Genomic DNA, 16785 nt, shown 5'->3' on the forward strand with positions numbered 1-16785 from the left:
TGACCCAATCGAATCGATCGTTCTTCGAGAGTAAGATGTTAATACCGTTGATTTTATTCATCGGCACGATCATCGGATCGAGCGTTTCTATCGCCGAGGATTGCAAAGGTTGCGTCCCTTTGGATTCATATTCCTTTGACAAGGTATACACATTTCATTTCCTTTATTCTTTTCGATAATATCTTTTTAATGATTCCTATTCTCGTTTCCTTTATATTATCGTTGTTTTTTATGACTCGTTGCCATCGTTACCTGTACAATGTATACACGCATTTAATCCTTTTTCTCATTATTAAATAATTACTATTTTATCAATGAATAAAAAACAAGTATGCTTATAATAATTGAACTTTCATATTTAATTGTCTATGCTGTTATTATTACAGGTGGTAGCCAAGTTTAAGGCAGTCGTTGTTAAATTTGACGTTGCATTCCCATACGGAGAAAAACATGAACAATTTGGAAAGATAGCGGCAACTACTAAAGATTCTCAAGATCTTTTAGTTGCAGAAGTTGGCGTCAAAGATTTTGGCAACAAAGATAACGCAGATTTGGCTAAGCGTTATAACATTAAGAAAGAAGATTTTCCAGTCGTTCTATTGTTTTTACAAGGAAAAACAGAACCTCTTAGGTTTATCGCAGAAAAGGATGTCGATTTTACTGCGGACAATATCAAACGATTCATTAAATCAAAGTCATACGTTTATCTTGGATTACCAGGTTGCATAGAGCAATTGGATAGGCTCGCAGAACAATTCAAAACTAGCTCAGAAAATGATAGACAGGTAAGATGGGCTAATTAATGGGCTAAACGATCTTCAAATTGTTAAACTATCTCTTAATAAATAAATGTATGATCCTTTCTTCTCAGGAAATTTTATACAAAGCTAAGGTTTTCGAAGATACATTACCAGAAACGCAACGCGCAGCTGCAAAGGTATATGTTAAAATGATGGAAAGAATATTGGAGAGAGGAGACATATTCGTTCAAACGGAACAAACGCGACTAGAAGGCCTTCTAAAAGTAAAAATGTCAAACGAGAAGAAACGTACAATGGAAGAAAGGAGAAACATTTTACAATCATTTACGCACAGGGACGAGTTGTGAATAATTTTTTACACAATATGAATTTCTAATATATTAAAGAATATTCGAAAATATTGAAAATTGTCTTCTCTTTCTTGTTCTCTTATTAAGCGTATAACAATTGTTTTAATCCATACACCGCAGAGATATACATTTTTAAGAAAACTAAATCTAGTATTAAATGAAAACAATTTCCAAAGTAATGAATAATTTACTCCATTATTCTTATATAATATATATTTGTAATCCTCCCTCTTTATTTTCATATACTTGTTAACTTGAATTTTAATTTATAATTAAAATAGTAATGTATAAAATATCTTTGAACAAAGTACTGTCACAAATTGAAATTTCACTCCTTGTATATATTAATATTAAATTTACAAATTTACGTCGTTTTTACATGTATTCGGGTTATAAAATTTCTATTGATAAACATTTTCATGTATAAATGTTATCGTCCCTCCCTCCATCTGCTCTTGATTAAAAAACTCGCAGCGTATAACGTTCTTATATAAACAACACCTTATTATAATAAAGCGAAGATATATTTTAGTTTGTTTAGAATCTAAAAATTTGTCTATAAAATCGTTCCCGAATCTTATAAGCATTGGTAGTGTATTATTGAATGCATACATGTACATAAATATGCATGTACATGCATACATAAATATTGCATATTACTTGGAATGTGCCATATGGATATTAACTTCACTTTACCCCTGCACTATTGAAAGTTCATTAGATTTACATATATTCTTATTAATTTTTTGAATTATCATGTACTTCTAAATTTTCAAGTCCTTTAGTTACATCCTCTGTATTTTCTACGACTTTGATATTTTCCACAGATTCTTTAGAAACCTCTTTGCGAACTTTTGTTTGTTCTTCGTTGTCAGTACTCCCACTGTAGCTTACATCACTGCAGGATTCACTATCACTATCGACGTGCTTGATTTCAGGATTGCTTTTGCCAGCATAAATTTTACATTCAGATCTCACTATAGTTTTTGCTTTTTCAAAGGCATCTTTCCACAATGATGCATCTTAGATGAGAAAAAAAAAAAAACAAGAACAATACATCCATTAAATACGATACAAATAAATGACGATCTTACGAATGCTATTAGGTAGATCTAATTAACTGTACATTATGTTACCTTAATGCGCATACGCAATAAAGAAGTAACAAAATATTAATATAGAAGAAGGTGGAATAAATGAAAACAAATTCTTACTTTCAGCATTTGCAAAACGTATTGCAAGTAATTCTGGCTTAAGTTTTTCATCCGCAAAGTCAGCAAGAACACTCCAAACCCAAGCTCTGTCGCTACCGCAATTTGGTTTCAATTCCATCCAAGGAGTGACAAAATGATTAGCACATATTTTCAATGTTTTGTCTCTGCGCATTACCACTCTAACTGTATTCTTCGTCTTGTGTCTTAATAATTTCACTTCTCCTGTACCACGTTCTTTCCATTCGGGTGGGCTACTCGCAGACTCGTAACGATATAGTTTAGCTCTTCTGTAATCGCAACAAGTATTAAAGTACATCTATTTCTCTGCTAATATATTTTGAGTATAGGATACAGATTTTTTCTGTCCATAACTCGAGACTTACAATTTAATCATCTCTACTTCATTTTCTTCGTTATTGGAAACCTCTATTAGAGGTAAAGATATAATTGGTTCAAAGTGTACATCATTTTCTGTATTAACATCTTCATTCTCCTGAACGTCACAACTCGTACCCTTTACGTCCACATGATCTCCGTTCAACTATATTACGAATGGTGTATTATTTATTAACTATTGAAATATCTATTTCTTATATAATTAGATTTGACTAATTAGATTTCATTCTAGTATGAGCTTTCATTATTTATTTATATAGACATTTTTCTTTAGCTAAGAAATCAAATTTTAATATTTATCTATGATATGATATATTGTAATAATAATAATAAAATAATAATAATTATTATTATATTATTAGAAATAAAAGAAACTTATATAGTCTCTATTTGAGATATTGAGAAAATTTGGAGCAATAACAAATTTTGATTATTTCTAATAAAATGTAGAATGAAATTTAAAATAAAATCTAGAATAAATATGAAATAGTTACCACGTTTTCTGGCATATTTTTCTAATGTAGAATGGAATCGAGGAAAATAATTGATATACCACTTGAGACCGGTATTTTCAACGCAAAAAATTGCTAAGCAAAAATAAATTTCGATACAAAGAAATAACTGCAAATCTGTTTATTAATATCAAGTTGGTCGTAATTTTCTAATTTTTCGATTCACTATTTTACCTTTATTCAAGAGAAATAGCTTCGTATGCGCAGAAGTTTTTCATCTTGTCGTCAACTGTTTTAAAGTACAGCGATTTTATTCTAAAATTTCCGTTTGATCGAATAACGTTGAAGCAATATTACAAAAATTGTTTGCTATTGGATGAAATCGGTTATCAGTAAATCGTTTAAAATGGACCAATTGACGTTAAGTATCACGAAAAAAGTCTATTCGTATTTGTCATTCTGTTCGCAAGAGAATAATCCTATAACTCCGTTAATAATAAATAATGTTGAAAATACATATTTTTTTGCAATTAATAAAAATTGCAAATGAAGGAATGAAAATAGGAAATTGAAAATGAAAAAAAAGTCCAAAACTAAACGTATGATTCGTCGTGGAATCCCGCTCAACGTCGTCCAATAAAATGAGCGGTAATACGACGCGCGCATTGGAAATAAAGTTAAGCTCGGTCGTGGCGGTACAACTGTTGGCTGGTAGCCATCAATTGGAGGGGATAATGTCAGGAAGAAGGGTAGGGAAGGAGGAAAAGAAGAAGAAAAGAGAGAGAGAGAGAGAGAGAACGAGTCGAAGGGAGTGGAGTGCGCGGTTCTCCGGGCGGCCATTGCGGGTACCTTGTCGAAAACCGCGAAGACGATAAAGTGCTTTGTGTAAGACGGATTAAGATCCAGAAAAATCAAGGCTCATCCTCGTATCAAGGTGCTCCGTGTGAAGCCCGGTACGCGCACGAAACTCCGGTCCGATGGCTGAGACCGACAAGTTAAACATTGATAGCATCATAGGTCGATTGTTAGAAGGTAAAGCTCTGTCCGATCATTCTTCTTAAGAGGAGCGGGAAGGGGGGTCGGGGGGAGGCTATCGTACGGAGTTAGTAAGCCGCGTCATTCTTTCTCGACCTTTTACTTTCCTTAACTGTCGATCATCTTTCATTTTCCCTTCATATTACTTTTCTTATTTTCATCTAACGCATATGCATATATTTTTTTCTCGTACCTCTCGATATACCGATTATGCAATGTAATCTAAACACGACAGATCGCATTAAAGAATCTTGGTGAGTACGCGCGCGAGCGAGGGAGGGGGAGAGAGAGAGAGAGAAAGGAAAGAGAGAGTTACAATATTATCGATGGTTTGTTTACATAAAAATGAGGTTGACAACCGCCCTCGAATCATCGAAGCGTTTGGGCGAGGCCCGATTCCTTCCTTCTACTCTTCTATTTTACTCAAATATATTATCTCTTATTTGCAACACTCCTAATATTATTTCAACGAATATCGTCGATGTCGCCATCAATGTTGTTTATTATAGATTCTACCTATTAGCTATATTAAGAGCTCATGCTGATTCATGCAAATATTCGATCAAGGATGCGTGCTTGCGTTCGGTTTGCGTATACGCGCGTGCGTGTCTGTTGCGTGTCTAGGACTTCTGAGAAATCTCTATATGTAATACATTCAATTTAAGTCATCAAGTAGAGAAGATTTGCCAACACTATCCTACAATCTTGACCTTATTTAATCTCTCATTTTTCCTTTCAACTCTTATCATTTATACGTTTGAAAAATAAGATAATATTGTATATATATATATATATAATTGTACAATATACGTATAATTTTAACTAAAGCTGATGTTTTGTATCATAACGTTTCATTTTATTAGTACGAGGTGCTAGACCAGGAAAAAATGTACAATTGTCAGAAGGAGAAATTCGAGGCCTTTGTCTTAAATCTCGTGAAATATTTTTGTCGCAGCCTATTTTGCTAGAGCTCGAAGCACCGCTTAAAATATGTGGTAAGTTTTTATAAAATGTATGCGTTGCTTAAAAACACCATATATTAATATATTTCGTTAAAGCTTGACTAAGGACTTGCTTTTTAAGGTGACATTCATGGTCAATATTATGACTTATTGCGATTGTTTGAATATGGTGGATTTCCACCCGAAAGCAATTATCTCTTCTTAGGAGATTATGTCGACAGAGGAAAACAATCTTTAGAAACCATTTGTCTTCTTCTTGCCTATAAGATCAAGTACCCTGAAAATTTTTTCTTACTCAGAGGTAACCATGAATGCGCTTCTATCAACAGGATATATGGATTTTACGACGAGTGTAAGTATTTTATAAAATTACAAATCAACCCTATCTTTTCGTTACTTATAATAGATATATGCGAAAGTAAGGAAAGATTATTCAACTAGTATCACGCTTTAAAGTTTATTAATGCATTAAATAATATTTCAGGTAAACGCAGATATAACATCAAGTTATGGAAAACCTTTACGGATTGTTTTAATTGTTTACCTGTTGCGGCTATTGTGGATGAGAAAATATTTTGTTGTCACGGAGGGTTGAGTCCAGATCTTCAAAGCATGGAACAGATTAGACGTATCATGCGACCTACAGATGTGCCAGATCAAGGACTTCTTTGCGATTTACTATGGTCCGATCCGGATAAAGATACCATGGGTTGGGGTGAAAACGATCGTGGCGTCTCTTTCACGTTTGGCGCAGAAATCGTTGCGAAATTTTTACATAAACACGATTTTGATCTGATATGCCGTGCACATCAAGTAAGCGTCCCTTTCCCATTATTTTCGTGAAACTTTCAAAGTTGTCATCGATGAATCCGTCGTTGTAAACTTTTTCATTTACATTTCAGGTAGTAGAAGATGGCTATGAATTTTTTGCTAAACGACAATTGGTAACTTTATTTTCTGCTCCAAATTATTGCGGGGAATTTGATAATGCTGGTGCCATGATGTCAGTAGACGAGACTCTAATGTGTAGTTTCCAAATCTTAAAACCAGCGGATAAAAGGAAATTTACTTACGGTGGTCTAAACGCAGGAAGACCAGTAACACCTCCCCGAGGTGCAAATAACAAAAATAAAAAGAAGTGAAATTATTAGAATGATTTTTGGACGCAAAAGACTTAGGATCTTATGTATTGTTCCCCACATCCGTTTTTTTGACATTACGAATTCTTATAAATAAGAGTTGCTATTAATTCATTGCAGAGCATACGAAGTTCATTTAAAAGAAAAGAAAAAAAAGCAATGACTACTTAAAAAGATGGCAGATATAATCCGGAGAGGCGTTGTTCGTTATTCGCGAGATTTCCAAAATGAGAGTAATTCAGTTACGGCAAGGTAGAATTTATCGGTTGGAAATTGATTTTTGTTTATACGTATACGCGGTCGTTTTAATTATGGAGTAATAAGAAAATAAAAAAAAAAATATATATATATATATTATATAAAAGAAAAGGTACGAGAGTCATCGAGAAGGGAGATGAAAAAAGAATGAAAAGAAAGAAAGGGGAAAAACACCAAAAGCGTAAACACTGGAATTAAAAGGAAAAAACGGATTAAAATAACGTAGATCTTAGAATAATAATAGTTATCACTCGTTCGATAAAACGATCTCTGAACTATAATATTTATCACTCTTGCAGCTTTTATATATATATATAGTTCTGTCAAACAGAAATGAAAATATATATATTATTTTGTTCCGCTTAAATTTGTTCCCTAATAACGCGATACGACCAACAAAATATCCGGAAACTTTATTGTAACGATATAATATACGATGTGTAAGCGCGATATTGTATTATTAGCGACTGCCTATGATCGTTAACTATCGACTGTAATACGTCCGTACGAACCTTGTACAAAGTAATATTATCATAATCGAAGCTCAACGTTTCTCTGATAAAAAAGAAAAAAAAAAAAACGACTAACACTCGCACAAACTTCGTAAAACAGATTGGTAGATGAATGGATTTGCGTAATAAACGTCTTTATATATACAAATACATGCGAGATGTATAAAATAAAATAAAGTTTCACTTTTTTGTAGAACCCCCTTAAATAATAGTTCAATATAAAAATAACGTAATAGATTTATAACAACGCTGCAAAGCTTCTCCGGACCCTAGCCCAATATCATTTTAAACATTAACACGAGAAGGAAGTAATATTATGTTACATTATGTTTTAAATAAAATATATTTTACGCAAGTAGTTGAGCGTTTAAGTGAAAATATGGAAAAAGAGAAATATTTTGTATCACGGATATTAATCTTTTTTGACACAAATTTGTGCATGGTCCTACTTATTATCGTGGCAGGATGAAACTGTTTTTATCGTTATCACAATCGTGTACTCCTTAGATTTTCATTTCCTCTCCTGCGTACTATTATGCATATTTAATCTATCTTATATAAAATGCAACGATTTTTTTTTTATCAATTTAAACAAACAAACAAACAATAACCGGAATCGATTATTTTGCCTCTCTGATATCTGTATATTCAAAGTTTCCTTTTTTATAAATAAATCAGAGCGAAAAACTCAGTATAAAGTATCGCTTTGTTTAACGAACAACGTCCTCTAATATATACAACTTTGCTAAAAACTGTAATTCTTCTACTTTTTATTCGTCGCACGTAAATCATTGTCATTTGATTTGATCGCATACACACATATACATACATACATACATACATACATACATATAAAATAACAGTATTGGTACTATGCTATTACAATGCAATTACAATAATGATAGCGAATATTAAACAATAAATTCGTAAACTACAATTTTAGCTAGATCGTGTATTTCTTACCATTGCGTATTATTTCCACCAACATCAGAAATTAGTAAATGATAACATTTACGATGATCATTTTTGACAACCTGTTTACAGCTCTGCAACGCGAGATTCTAAGTAATTAATCGATAAAAGATTATATAGAGGTGATAAAGTAAACAAGTATCTATTACTTCTGACATAAGCAAATACTATACTTGGAATCTAGACAATGACGTATGAGTGTGTATGGTCATTGAAATAACGTAGTGGTCGTAAAGGTAGGTATATATATATATGCAGAGTTGTTGGAAGCCTCGCGTATCGTGGTTGAGCGTTGAATTTCGTTTGGCTGAGAAATCGGTGCTACCCTTAAAGAAAAGAGAGAGAGAGAGAGAGAGAGAGAAAAGAGGCGGGACTTGGCCTTTCGGCGAGAGGGCCAAAAGAACGATGCCAAGTTGCGAGGCGTTAGAAGGAACTTGGCTTTCTAGTACGCGTGGGTGTTCATGTAGGAGGTTCTTCGAGAAACCCCTCCTTTCGCGTGGCACCTCCGCCCGTAGCTTTTTCAGCTCTTCAACGATTCGAAAGAGAGAGGGAGAGAGAGAGCGAGAGAGAAGGAGAGGAAAGAGAATGATGTTCCGATGATAAGACTACTAGCGGGGGTAGTTGCCAGCAGAGAGTCCTTTCTGAATCATCATCCGATTTCATCGTCCGAGATTTTCTCTCTCCCTCTCTCTCTCTCTTTCCCGTTCCAGAAATCCTTTCTTGTCAGCAAACTCTCTCGAAGGCGAGGACAAGTCCCGTTGACGATCGGTCGGTCGGCAAGTTTTGAGATCATTATTTCTGCCTTGGTAGCCCTCTTCTCGTGATACGCCTAGCTGTCAACGACTCCAATTCGAAATTCCGTCAAATACTGTGACTTGGAACGGGGAACGAAGAATACCCTTGCATAATGCTCGTATTTTTCTTCTTCTTTGAAATTTGCGCGTTCTCGTAAGTAATAATACAAATTGTAAAAAGTCATCATCGATCGGGAAAGTAATATGTCGAGTCAAAGTGTTGTTTTAAAGTGTCATCTTCGTCGATCGATTGGAAATATTGAAAAAATGAAAGAAAAGTGATAAGAAAGATATCTTTGGTAAAGTTTTAAGATATCGTGATTCGTTCGATGTGTTCTTCGGGTATAAGTTAAATATGCAAGAGCAGCAAGAAGAACGACGCGATATCGGTGGTGCCGATTGTTGCTACCAACAATGGCCGACGCAGCAACAGCCACCCCATCAACAATTGTCGATGGTACCGTCACCGATGCAACAAATGGAAGGTGAGTCCGATCCTACGTTTCCTATTCCAAGTCCTTTTCCAAGCGTATAATAATCGATTCTGTTAGCGTGTCTACAAAGCGCGGGCAGGGTAAAACGATCCCGAAGTCCAAATTCGAGCAAGTCCTCTTTGGCGTCGGCGCACGCTTCCAATCCGCCGGCAGTACCAGCGATAGGTACCTCTTCCTCTTCGGCGGATCTTCGAAACGACAGGAACAATAATAATCGACATCACGGCGATCACCACCATCATCATCATCATCATAACAATCATCACCATCGACGTAGAAGCGACGAGGGTAGCGAAGAAATCGGCTCGAAGAGTCCGCTTCATCCGGCACTAGCCGGAGCCGGGGCAGCGCTCGAAGCTAAACCACTTTGGGAAGAATTTCATCAATTGGGAACGGAAATGATCGTGACCAAAGCTGGAAGGAGAATGTTTCCTACTTTTCAGGTGAGAGCTTAAACCGCTGAACATTTGCAGCCATTCGTGGAAGAAACGAGCGCGCGAATATAAAAGAAATAAATAGGAGAGTGGAGGAAAAATAATGGAAGAAAGTGACCACCAGCACCTTTTCAGTGTCGACTCTTTGGTTTGGACCCAAACACGGAGTATCTTTTGGTCATGGATTTCGTCCCGTGCGACGACAAGAGATACAGATACGCCTTTCACAGCAGTGCTTGGGTCGTTGCCGGTCGGGCCGATCCAGTTTCACCGCCAAGGATTCACATGCATCCCGACAGTCCTGCCAGCGGAGCTCACTGGATGAAGCAACCGGTCTCTTTCGACAAACTCAAACTCACCAATAATCAACTCGACGACAACGGCCACGTAAGTCCGTCAAACTTATCATCTTTGAGATTCTTAAATCAAAGTCCTCGGTTGGGGGGGGGGACTCTCTTTTCTTTTTCGGTCCTCGTTAAAACTCTTTCTCTCTCGTTTAAAGTACCCGCGTAATAAAATAGAATGAAAAATGCATCGTGTTTTGGATGTCGTCGGGGCCGACGGCGACGGCATCGACGATGGCATCAACGACGGCATCAACGACGTTCCTCCTCTTCTTCTTCTTCTTCCACGTGTTTGTCGTTTCGGACGAGTTCGCTTTAATTGAGCTGAGATACGAGGCTGTCGTTTACCACAAATTCTAACTCACCCTAAAGCCATGACTCTTTTCGCGAGAACGAAATATTACTTTGAAAATTCGCTCTCTTTTTTCGACTTTTTTTAGTTTTTTTTATCGGTGCTCCGCTAGAATCAAATTACAATCTATTATCATCGATCGAGCATCCGCAAAGCGACGTTCTTCGCATTTCTACTTCATTCGAAAAACGCGTATTTTCGAATTTATCGGATCTCGAAGCTGCGATGGATTTTGATATTCGAGTTTAAATCGATCTTTCTCTCCTGTCGCCACGATGGCACGGAGCATCGTAAGCCTAGAATAACGTAAACACAGTTAACGTAAACGAAAAACGTAAACGCATGGGAAAAGAGGCCGAACCTACGAAAGAATTAACAGCAAAAATTTGTTATAATTTCATATGCATACGCGACCGTTATACCAAAGAAAAAGGATTTATACATAAGTTGGCAATTTATCACGAATCTCAGCTACAAAGAATACAACGTTAAGATAAACGAACAAAATTTTTGCGTTTTTCTCGATAAAATTGATTATAATCATAAACTTTTTTCAACGATTTTTCTTTCAACGATCACTCGCTTACGCATATCGATTTACATTAACGATCGCTAATTTACGAACTCGGAGTCGGCGATTGACGAAAGAAAGAGGGAAAGGGTCGATGCTCGAAACAGTCGGAAGGATCGATTCTTCTTCTTCTTATCGAATGCGAGAAGCGTAACAACAAGCGTAATTAGAATCGGATGGCTAAAAATAATCGGAACGATTTGTCGTGCCAAATCGATCGATCTATCGACGACGACGAATAAAAGGGAGAAAGGTAGACGACCAGCGGGCAATCGGTATTGCAAACGCAACAAAAAGTGCACGTGGGAGAGAGAGAGAGAGAATGGCTTCGTTGATTTTCTCGCGACTCGTATTACTTTGGTTTTTGCTTTTGCTAATAAAATTGCTTCGAAATACCGATCGAAATAATGATCGAGGTTCGATAAGACGCCTAGCCCTTAGAGAGACGTACGAGCCCTCTATTTTTCGACGCTCGCGGAATCCTTGAAAGAAACCAGAGTCTCGTGCCCTCCGCTCGCGTTCCTTTCGACAATTTATTGCTCGCCGCGTAAGAAGACCTTTGACACGAAAAAGGGAAAAGAGAGGGAAGAAGGCGACAAACAGGCTAGTTTGTTCTTTTAATTGCGTACGGAAAAATGCGCTACAGGTCCGAAAAAGAAAAAGGCTTAGAAGAGACGACGACGACGACGACGACGACGGTGCTAGAACGTTTGACGATGCGAGTCTCTTAATTGGCGTATCCCATCGAAGAGAACCTTTCCGGATCGCATACCATTCGTGTTCCAGTTTTTTCTTGTTTTTTTTTCTTTTTTTTCTCTTTTTGCTTTTTTTTTTTATTTCTGTGTGGCACAGATTTGTCAAAGAAGAAAAGGTGGACGCTCGTCGTATGAGAGGTTGGTCGAAAAAGAGAAGAGAGATTCGATTGCTCGTGGCTCGGGGCCACACGCATTTTCCATGGGCGCAAAGCGAAGCAGTCTCTTCTTGGTTTTCTCTTATTTTTCCTCGTCGAGCGAGAGCGGACGCGACACACGTGCGCTCTCTTCGCCGAGGCATATGCACATTAGCGTACGCATAGGAAAGAACCAAGAGGGTGTCGTATTGCCGTTGGGTCGGGGGTTAGTTTTTACGCTAATTAGTCACCGACTCTCTTCTGCCTGTCAAACATTGTGACCGCCCCCCCCGTGGTGCTTCTTCCTCGCGTATCCGTCGTTCGCGTCTTACTTTCACGTCTTACTTTCACGTCGTCTCTACTCTTTTCCATTATTTTTCTCCAGATCATCTTGAATTCGATGCACCGATATCAACCGCGATGTCACGTGGTGGTCGCCCCCTCTCCTCCAGGCTCGGCACCAGATCCAAGGACGGAAAATTTCAAAACGTTCTCCTTCCCGGAGACGAGATTCACCGCGGTCACGGCTTACCAAAATCATCGTATAACGCAATTGAAAATTGCCAGCAATCCTTTCGCCAAGGGATTTCGGGATTGCGAGTCCGACGATTGCGACACCGTGCAATCGGCCGTTTCCTCGGCCATGCAGAATCCCGCTAAGAGAACGGCGGCACCCAGTTCTACCAGTGGCACCGTCGTAGTAAACGCTGCCAACTCTAACGTTATTTCCGCGAGCGGATATCCGAACGCTATTATACCGCAGGGAATGCAAATACCTACCTTGTCGAGTCAAGATCATCATCATCATCATCATCATCATCATCAGTTTTACCCTACGGCTCCTTCGGGACCTTGGTCCTCTTACCCTCCTCCCCCGCCTCCCCCGCCGCCACCTCATCCGCATCACCACGGACAATCCAATCCTCCCGTAAACTCCTCCCTTCATTATCCTCATCCTCATCCGCATTCGCATCCGCATCACGCGCATCCCGGTACCGCGTCGTCTCTTTACGGACCGCGATAATTCCTCCTATATCCTCGATAAATATATCTATTTTCCTATAGAGATTTTATCTTATTTATATTTGACGTTAGATATTTTCTATATAACGACGTTCGTTACGAAAGATTTCATATGCATATACTATATATATATATACATAAGTATCTTAGAATTTGCGTTAAAATGTTAACCAGTTCGATCGTAAGTTCGACGTAACGTCGTCCAAGAAGGAAAGTGCCTTTTGTAGGAGCAAAGTGCGTCTATTTATACGAGGTATCTCAAATGCCGAACGAGCCTAAAACGCTCTCTTGAGCCAAGACGGGAATGTAAACGCTCCGTGACAACCCATGAGAGTGCGGGACCGTTAAGTGCCTTAATAAATTATGCCTCGAGTATCGTGCCATTGTACTTTTAAGTTTAGAGAGGAGTTGCGTGCTTTTCCAATTCAACGGACATTTCGACTAGTTATCCTAGTTATCCTATCAAAAATGCGACTTTTCTTTAACGTACTTCGTAGCTACTAGTCTATTATTTGTTCCAAAAATAAGCATAAATACATTAAGTTTCGAGACAAATTGTATTATTCCTATCACTCGCATTCCCTTCCGAACTTGCGATAGAACACCTATTGTTTTCCATTACTTTCAATAAAGGTGAATACTTTAATAAGAAATAATCGAAAGTCGTAAGACGGTCTCCTCGAATTGGAGTATCTTCTGGCAGTGTGGCCCTGATGATGCACGCGGCACCTACGGAGAGACGGACGTGCCTCTTGATTGATGACCGAGCACCAAACGACGCTGTGTAAACATATTAGCGTATCCTTAATGACCACGGATACATTTTCTCATTGGCAAAGAACGCTTTCATTTTGCGGTTACAACCGAGTTTTACCGAATATTTTTTGAAAAACATTCAATCTTCCCTCGTGAACGAGGGTCATTGTCAAGCAATGTTCTAATTTCTGTATCTGGTAAGTGTTACTTAAAAGGTCCCTCGGACCCTTTCCATTTTCGACTTATTGCACGTGACGGCGCCGGCCGTAAAACGAGATTTCGCGATGAAGAGGTCGCGAGCGCGGTCGACGCCCTTATCTCGCGCCTATATTCTTTCATCTTTTCACACGGAGGAACGTAAAGGAATTGGCCCTCGAAAGGTCAAGCGACATAAAAAGATACCCTCAAAGACGAAAGTTTCCTAGAGCGAGATCGTTTCGAGATAAACGGAACACCAAAGATGCCGTGGGGTCGTTGGTGGCTCCTTTCGACAAAGTAGTAGTCCTGGAATTGGACAAATTTACGAGCTCTTTCATCTTACGATTAGTTTTAATCGCTGATACCAATAACAATGTATGTAGAACATAGCAAATCTAGCCGCGTTATTTGGCAATTAAGGAATATTTTGATTCGACGCTATCGTTAAGACGAACATTCGAATTCTATCATAAGAACAGCTGACGAGAAAAATAGAAAAAGTATGAACTCTATATATTCTAAGGAAGAACGTAATAAATCTTGCTAATTTTCCGAGTGCGCCTCGTTGGTCGCGGATCAAAGACCGACAAATGAATCGCTCGGTTGAATTTGCCGGAAAAGAGGAGGAAAAGGGAAGAGAGAAGGAAACGTCTTGCATCCCACGGGCCATGAATCCGTCATCGCCAGGGGTTTCGCCAGGGGTTTCGCCAGGGGTTTCGCTACGAGCTCGCCACGAGCTCGCCACGAAAGAAAGACTTTTATACTTTTCGAGCTAATTCCGACATTTCTTTGCAACTTTGATCAACTTTATTCGAACGAGTACAAAATCTAGTTGTTATTTTTTATTATTAATTTTTTATTCCTTCCTAGGATATTGGTCAAATTATGATTATTACTATTTCCCGATGTTAAGTTTGTAGACAAATATTTTCTTCTCCAAATTTCCAAGTACATACTTTCGGAAAGGGCAAAGACAGAAGGCTTCCTCTTGCTGGAGGAAAGAGGAAAAGTGGCAGCGTGTAAAGAAAAAATAAAAGAGGTGAGCAAGGAAGTAAGAGAGATGGCGGTATTAGGGAGACGGAGAGGAAAGTTGCGGACGTAAAGCGTAAACATTGGAGGTGCGATTTGACGTGCACTCCGGCCATTCGAGACGAGGCGACGCGTCTTGCTCTCGTTGGATATACGCTTTAAGAATCCCGAAGAAGAGGACAAGGCGATGGCTGGAATCTGTAAATCTGTCATTGCGGCCATATTCTCGTACGGCTGGTACCGCAGGATATGAACTTGCGTCTCGTACGCGACCGACCTATGATTCGTCTTCCTCGACTTCCTCTTTCTCCTTCTTCGATTCAATCATTTGAATTTCTACAAATTATTTCTCATATACGATTAACATTATATACACGCACACATATATATATATATATTATATTTCTAATATAATGTTCCAAATTAAATGTAAATTTATATAATTATATAATTAGCATAAGTGGGTCCTCTCCTCTTATGACGATACGTCAAACGACTCTCTTCTCTTTCATTTTATAAATATTATCAAATATACATGTATATATATATATATATATATACACACACAGTTAGGTTCTGCGGAGGAGGAAGAAGCACGCGGACATATCCGTCAACGTAATGAAAACCGTTTAAGCGATCTCTCCGAGCGAAGACTGACGTTGACCGTGAATCTCTCTTTCCAAGATTGAAAAAGTTTACTTTACGATGTAAATAAAGGGGACGACTTTGCGAGACTTATAGAGAGATGGAGAGGAAAGGGTATGGCCACGTGCTTGCAACGATTGCTATAATTTTGATATCAAATTTTCAAAGCGATCCTACTTCTTATTTATCTTTTCCTATACGTTCCTCGTACGTGCATACCACTAAAGAATAAAGATAAAAGCGTAGAGGTGTTCTTCAAACTAAAATTAAAGATGGAATGTTAACCTTAACCCTTTGGGCTCCGACTGCGATTGCTTCATATAATTTCTAGTTATTTCAATACGAAGAATAAAAAATGAATTAATGATTTAGCGAAAAAAAATAATAAAAAGTATAAGTGGGTAGAAATTGGGTGAGATACTCGTAAGGTAGATTTCGGAGGACGTGTATTCGGCGCGCATATCTTATCTCGCCGCTGGAATCCTCATATGTCTGTCATCGTACTTCTCCAACACCTCGCTCGAATCCTCCTTCTCTCCTCCTTCTTCTCCGACGCCTCTGCCGTTCTTCTTCTTCTTCTTCTTTTTCTCTTTCTCAAAGACGGCAATACGAGAAAACACTATCTCTCTGTGTACTCTCTAGCTGGACAAAAATATCATCTCGTCTATTGCTCGTAACCCGACCGTCTTTACCATCCTGCCATTGTTATCAATAAATGCATCATTTGCAAAAACCTACGATCCTATGCACCCGCCATTTTGTATTTTTCTATTTCGATACTCGTTTCAACGGCTTTATTTCAATATCCTACCTCGGTCTTTAATTATTATTTTTATTGTTATTTCTATAAGTATTTGATTCATATAGCAAAAGAAATATAGTATTATGCGAATTTCAAAAAGTTGGACTTACCATTTTTTTTGTGACCGTCGTTGCGTACTTCGTGAACTTCATTTAAATGCAAATAACGATAGCCTTCGATTTCATTTGTAGAAGAACTATTAGAATTTGTTGTAGAATTAATATAATCGAAGAGTTTTTTATTCTTCGTAGTAGCTATGTACAATTTAGAAAAGATACGTATTAGTTTGAAATTTTGCAGCAAACTTCGGATCGTTCAATAAAGTCTGTCGGTAAAAAAGGAAATAGTTACTGTTTTGCACATAAGATGATGCTGTACCAAGGCGACCCTGGCGCCATATCGT

The 16785-nt window shown here is 37.9% G+C and overlaps 4 protein-coding genes across 6 annotated transcripts; 3 read left to right on the plus strand and 1 right to left on the minus strand.

Moving 5' to 3' along the window:
* Nucleotides 1-35: 35 nt before the first annotated feature.
* LOC122519582 (endoplasmic reticulum resident protein 29) lies at nucleotides 36-1286 on the plus strand. Its single transcript, XM_043639143.1, has 3 exons — nucleotides 36-143; nucleotides 387-785; nucleotides 872-1286. The coding sequence occupies exons 1-3, from the start codon at nucleotides 36-38 to the stop codon at nucleotides 1106-1108; spliced, it is 744 nt and encodes a 247-aa protein (XP_043495078.1). The 3' UTR covers nucleotides 1109-1286.
* A 145-nt stretch (nucleotides 1287-1431) lies between these two features.
* LOC122519195 (ran-specific GTPase-activating protein-like) lies at nucleotides 1432-3515 on the minus strand. 3 transcript variants are annotated; one of them, XM_043638512.1, is made up of 5 exons: nucleotides 3408-3515; nucleotides 3216-3308; nucleotides 2709-2866; nucleotides 2326-2612; nucleotides 1432-2133 (listed from the first exon to the last, which is right to left on the minus strand). In XM_043638512.1, exons 2-5 carry the CDS (start codon nucleotides 3228-3230, stop codon nucleotides 1850-1852), a joined length of 744 nt encoding a protein of 247 aa, XP_043494447.1. In that variant the 5' UTR covers nucleotides 3231-3308; nucleotides 3408-3515; the 3' UTR covers nucleotides 1432-1849. The 3 variants fall into 3 exon arrangements, with proteins under 3 accessions (XP_043494447.1, XP_043494448.1, XP_043494446.1); XM_043638513.1 differs by having other exon boundaries at nucleotides 3219-3504; XM_043638511.1 differs by having other exon boundaries at nucleotides 3216-3503.
* Nucleotides 3516-3963: 448 nt separating this feature from the next.
* Nucleotides 3964-8021, plus strand: LOC122519194 (serine/threonine-protein phosphatase alpha-2 isoform). The gene is made up of 5 exons (XM_043638510.1): nucleotides 3964-4205; nucleotides 5072-5203; nucleotides 5292-5522; nucleotides 5655-5983; nucleotides 6073-8021. The coding sequence occupies exons 1-5, from the start codon at nucleotides 4151-4153 to the stop codon at nucleotides 6310-6312; spliced, it is 987 nt and encodes a 328-aa protein (XP_043494445.1). The 5' UTR covers nucleotides 3964-4150; the 3' UTR covers nucleotides 6313-8021.
* A 550-nt stretch (nucleotides 8022-8571) lies between these two features.
* Nucleotides 8572-13507, plus strand: LOC122519193 (T-box transcription factor TBX10-like). The gene is made up of 4 exons (XM_043638509.1): nucleotides 8572-9330; nucleotides 9397-9782; nucleotides 9909-10160; nucleotides 12315-13507. The coding sequence occupies exons 1-4, from the start codon at nucleotides 9201-9203 to the stop codon at nucleotides 12951-12953; spliced, it is 1407 nt and encodes a 468-aa protein (XP_043494444.1). The 5' UTR covers nucleotides 8572-9200; the 3' UTR covers nucleotides 12954-13507.
* The last annotated feature ends 3278 nt before the right edge of the window (nucleotides 13508-16785 follow it).

This window comes from Polistes fuscatus, unplaced genomic scaffold (assembly GCF_010416935.1).
Source record: "Polistes fuscatus isolate 324 unplaced genomic scaffold, CU_Pfus_HIC Scaffold3, whole genome shotgun sequence".
Taxonomy (NCBI): Eukaryota; Metazoa; Arthropoda; class Insecta; order Hymenoptera; family Vespidae; genus Polistes; species Polistes fuscatus.

Coding starts and splice junctions, on each gene's coding strand:
- LOC122519582 (XM_043639143.1), top strand. CDS start 36: ATGTTAATACCGTTGATTTTATTCATCGGCACGATCATCGGATCGAGC. Junction 144..386: donor ATTCATATTCCTTTGACAAG/GTATACACATTT, acceptor TTATTATTACAG/GTGGTAGCCAAGTTTAAGGC. Junction 786..871: donor GCTCAGAAAATGATAGACAG/GTAAGATGGGCT, acceptor CTTTCTTCTCAG/GAAATTTTATACAAAGCTAA.
- LOC122519193 (XM_043638509.1), top strand. CDS start 9,201: ATGCAAGAGCAGCAAGAAGAACGACGCGATATCGGTGGTGCCGATTGT. Junction 9,783..9,908: donor GAATGTTTCCTACTTTTCAG/GTGAGAGCTTAA, acceptor GCACCTTTTCAG/TGTCGACTCTTTGGTTTGGA. Junction 10,161..12,314: donor AACTCGACGACAACGGCCAC/GTAAGTCCGTCA, acceptor ATTTTTCTCCAG/ATCATCTTGAATTCGATGCA.
- LOC122519195 (XM_043638512.1), bottom strand. Junction 2,613..2,708: donor GAAGTAGAGATGATTAAATT/GTAAGTCTCGAG, acceptor TTGCGATTACAG/AAGAGCTAAACTATATCGTT. Junction 2,134..2,325: donor ACGTTTTGCAAATGCTGAAA/GTAAGAATTTGT, acceptor TTCTCATCTAAG/ATGCATCATTGTGGAAAGAT.
- LOC122519194 (XM_043638510.1), top strand. CDS start 4,151: ATGGCTGAGACCGACAAGTTAAACATTGATAGCATCATAGGTCGATTG. Junction 5,204..5,291: donor AGCACCGCTTAAAATATGTG/GTAAGTTTTTAT, acceptor TTGCTTTTTAAG/GTGACATTCATGGTCAATAT. Junction 5,523..5,654: donor ATATGGATTTTACGACGAGT/GTAAGTATTTTA, acceptor ATAATATTTCAG/GTAAACGCAGATATAACATC.